The sequence below is a fragment of the Conger conger genome, unplaced genomic scaffold (assembly GCF_963514075.1).
Source record: "Conger conger unplaced genomic scaffold, fConCon1.1 SCAFFOLD_153, whole genome shotgun sequence".
NCBI lineage: Eukaryota > Metazoa > Chordata > Actinopteri > Anguilliformes > Congridae > Conger > Conger conger.
In genome coordinates this window covers 15,001-19,134 of record NW_026890200.1, presented here as the reverse complement: position 1 = coordinate 19,134, position 4,134 = coordinate 15,001, and the positions used below count along the sequence as shown (strand labels likewise).

Below are 4,134 nucleotides of genomic sequence, written 5' to 3'. Positions count from 1 at the left end.
AATTTAAACTGACTCCTTTTTTTTTTGTAGCAAGCAAAAGCTTCTTAATTCCTTTTGTGCAGTTTTTTCCTGTTCGTTCTGTGAGAGGCAGAACGTGAAACCAGAAGGGTAAAGAGAAGGGTGAAAGAAAGGGTGAAAGAAAGGGTGAAACAGAAAGGTTACGCGTTAGAGGAGGGTAGCATCCGGCTGTGCTTGCTGCAGGTACCCAATAACATTGTACATTTAATTTGTGTTACTCATGCATGGATGCATGGAACACTTCATCACGCCTGAATAACACTGCATAAATTAATCAGTCCCACTAACGTTCCCATTCCAGCTGTTTAATCAGCCTGTCCTTTATGTACAGAGCAATTTAATTACAGCAGTGCACACACACACACACTCACACACTCACACACACACTCACACACACACTCACACACACACACTCACACACACACACACACACACACTCACACACACACACACACACACACTCACACACACACACACACACACACTCACATACACACACACACACTCACATACACACACACACTCACATACACACATACACACACACACACTCACATACACACACACACACACACACACTCACATACACACATACACACACACACTCACATACACACACACACACTGACTGACTGGACAGCACGTTAACATGAGGAGGGGGTGGAGGGATGAGTGTGTGTGTGAGAGAGAGAGAGAAAGTGAAGGAGAGTCAGAGAGGGGAAAAAGATAGAGAGAAAGAGGGAGATATTCTGAGAGATAGAGAGAAAGAGATTCAGAGAGATAGAGAGACAGAGAGACAGAGAGACAGAGAGATAGAGAGACAGAGAGACAGAGAGACAGAGAGATAGAGATAGAGAGACAGAGAGACAGAGAGATAGAGAGACAGAGAGACAGAGAGACAGAGAGATAGAGAGATAGAGAGACAGAGAGACAGAGAGATAGAGAGACAGAGAGACAGAGAGATAGAGAGACAGAGAGATAGAGAGACAGAGAGACAGAGAGACAGAGAGATAGAGAGATAGAGAGACAGAACAGTGTTTATGATGGTTTTTCACTCCTCTGGATGATTGCCCGGATGCGGGTAGCTCAGACTCGTCTCTGATCGCTGGGAGATCTTGTCATTACTACAGGTTCAGAGCACCCTTTCGTTCCAATATCTCTTTATCTGTGCCATCCTCCTTTCTCTCTCTCTATTTCTGCCACCTTTTCACTCTCTTGCCATCTTTTGCATAGTGTATTTGTGTGTGGGGTTTGCATTTGAGAATACATATGATAATCTAAGTAGAATTTTGTTTTATTTTTCAAACATCGTTCAACCATTCATGTCTCGTCATTAAGCGTTTTGCGGCAGGAGGTGTGAAAATCATTTAAAATTCTTTTTACAATTCTGTAGCCCAGTTTTGCGGCCGCCAGAAAGAACTTTAACGAGGACAGTACTACGTCAACTAAAACTATGTCAAGTACATTTCTAACCTCCTACGATGCTCGTTATAGCAGATACAACCTCGGAGGGCTGATGCTTGTTGTTGGATTGAGGCTGTGCCTAGACTACTGCTACAACAAGTATAAGTTTGGAAGGTAGTTGAGAAGAGAATTAAAAACAGAATCGCCTTTGTAGTAGCATTACTATGAGCTAGCTGGCTAACGGGTCACTGATAAAACGGATTTTAAAGTAGAATTGCCTTTCCGAGCTAGCTGGCTAACGGGTCACAGATAAAAAGTAGAATTTCGTTTGCAGTGGCATTACTATGAGCGAACTGGCTAACGTTTCACAGACATGCGAAATAGACCTCGAAGCATATTTGCAGTCGCGTTAGCGTGCTGGCAACTGGACTAAGCTCAGTTGCCAAGTTTGCTGAAGAGGCTGGCGACATGGCGAGGAAGCCTTCCAAAGAAACAAATTTTAAAAATCCATTATAATTAATCACATGCGTTAAGGTGATTAAAAATATTAACTCATTATCCTTTTCAAATGAAAGTTAATGAGTTTTAACGTATAGCCTTTAGGCTATATAGGCTAGTATATTTGATCCTGAGTTATGTCATATTTGCAGTCAGTTTGATTTGTTCTAAATGACGTGTCTCTCTCCTCCCGCATGGTGATGCTGTATGTCTTTAAATCTCAGTCTGGCTCTCATCTGAATTAAGTTACATGAGATTTAATTAAAATTCATTGATTCATGAAATTGCTTTCACACAGAGACCCGGCAAAAAAAAAAAAAGACGTTTTGTCGTAGAACAATTGTCTTGGATGATAAAACGAAATGACAAAAATTACAGTGAAAATTCTTTCAAAAATATTATTTATTTTTATATACTGTGTGTCGCTTGTACGGTTGGTTTCAGCACGGTGAGATTAAGACGCACACCCCCGACACGGGACAGGAATGAATGCCCATCGGCGCTGAGACTGGCGGCCATTTTGTGTGTTTGTGTTCTCTCCAGCGGCGCCCCCCCCCGGAGTGGCCATGCCGGCCATCGTGAACCTCCTGTTCAACACGGTGTCCACGAACACCACCATCTCCTTCTCCCTGGTGCTGCCGCTGGTGAGCGTGCTGTCTCTGCTGGTGGGCGTCGGGGGCCACCTGCTGGTCTGGCTGGTCCTGATGCAGAACCCGCGCCGCCGGTCCAAGCCCAGCTCGGTCCTGCTGCTGAACCTGAGCCTGGCGGACCTGGGCGCCCTGCTGACGCTGCCCTGCGTGCTGCTGAGCGCCAGCTCCCAGGGCTGGCAGCTAGGGGGCGCCATCTGCGTGCTGCTGGGCTTCATGACCTCCCTCACCGCCGGGGCGGACATCTTCAGTCTCGCCGCGCTGTCCGTGCTGCGGTACCGCATCGTCGCCCCGGCCAACCACCGCCCCGTCAGACCCATACAGGTGTGAGTATCCCTCCCCACACAGGTGTGAGTATCCCTCCCCACACAGGTGTGAGTATCCCTCCCCACACAGGTGTGAGTATCCCTCCCCCACACAGGTGTGAGTATCCCTCCCCACACAGGTGTGAGTATCCCTCCCCCACACAGGTGTGAGTATCCCTCCCCATACAGGTGTGAGTATCCCTCCCCACACAGGTGTGAGTATCCCTCCCCACACAGGTGTGAGTATCCCTCCCCACACAGGTGTGTGTATCCCTCCCCACACAGGTGTGAGTATCCCTCCCCATACAGGTGTGAGTATCCCTCCCCACACAGGTGTGAGTATCCCTCCCCACACAGGTGTGAGTATCCCTCCCCACACAGGTGTGTGTATCCCTCCCCACACAGGTGTGAGTATCCCTCCCATACAGGTGTGAGTATCCCTCCCCACACAGGTGTGAGTATCCCTCCCCACACAGGTGTGAGTATCCCTCCCCACACAGGTGTGAGTATCCCTCCCCACACAGGTGTGAGTATCCCTTCCCACACAGGTGTGAGTATCCCTCCCCACACAGGTGTGAGTATCCCTCCCCACACAGGTGTGAGTATCCCTTCCCACACAGGTGTGAGTATCCCTCCCCACACAGGTGTGAGTATCCCTCCCCACACAGGTGTGAGTATCCCTTCCCACACAGGTGTGAGTATCCCTCCCCCACACAGGTGTGAGTATCCCTTCCCACACAGGTGTGAGTATCCCTCCCCACACAGGTGTGAGTATCCCTTCCCACACAGGTGTGAGTATCCCTCCCCACACAGGTGTGAGTATCCCTCCCCATACAGGTGTGAGTATCCCTTCCCCACACAGGTGTGTCTCTACCCAACACAGGTGTGAGTGTCTCTGCCCCATACAGGTGTGTCTCTGTTCCAAGGGTGGTTATCCCTCTCACTGGCATGCTGTTGATTGGTAGGACAACCAGAGTATAGTATTGCTGAAGCAAACAGCATACAGAACAGACTGTATGTGAGGTGTAACATGTACAATGAATAACCATTAAAATATTTACATCCCTCTCCCTCTCTTTCTCTCCCCTCTCCCTCAATCTCCCCCTCTCTCTCTCACTCTCCCTCTCTCCCCTCCTTCTCTCTCCCTCTCTCCCCCCCTCCCCCCTCTGTCTCTCCCCCTCTCTCTTTCTCTCCCTCTCTCTCTCCCTCTCTCTCTCCCCCCCTCCCTCTCTCCCCTCCCTCTCTCCCTCTGTCTCTCCCTC

At 49.0% G+C, this 4,134-nt stretch overlaps 1 protein-coding gene across 1 annotated transcript in view; it reads left to right on the top strand.

The window, feature by feature from the left end:
- Positions 1–2,486: 2,486 nt before the first annotated feature.
- Positions 2,487–4,134, top strand: part of LOC133119438 (somatostatin receptor type 3-like) — an 8,290-nt gene continuing 6,642 nt past the window's right edge. Inside the window, exon 1 of the mRNA XM_061230026.1 lies at positions 2,487–2,893. Coding sequence (XP_061086010.1) covers positions 2,487–2,893 — 407 coding nt within the window. The remainder of the gene's footprint in view (positions 2,894–4,134) is intronic.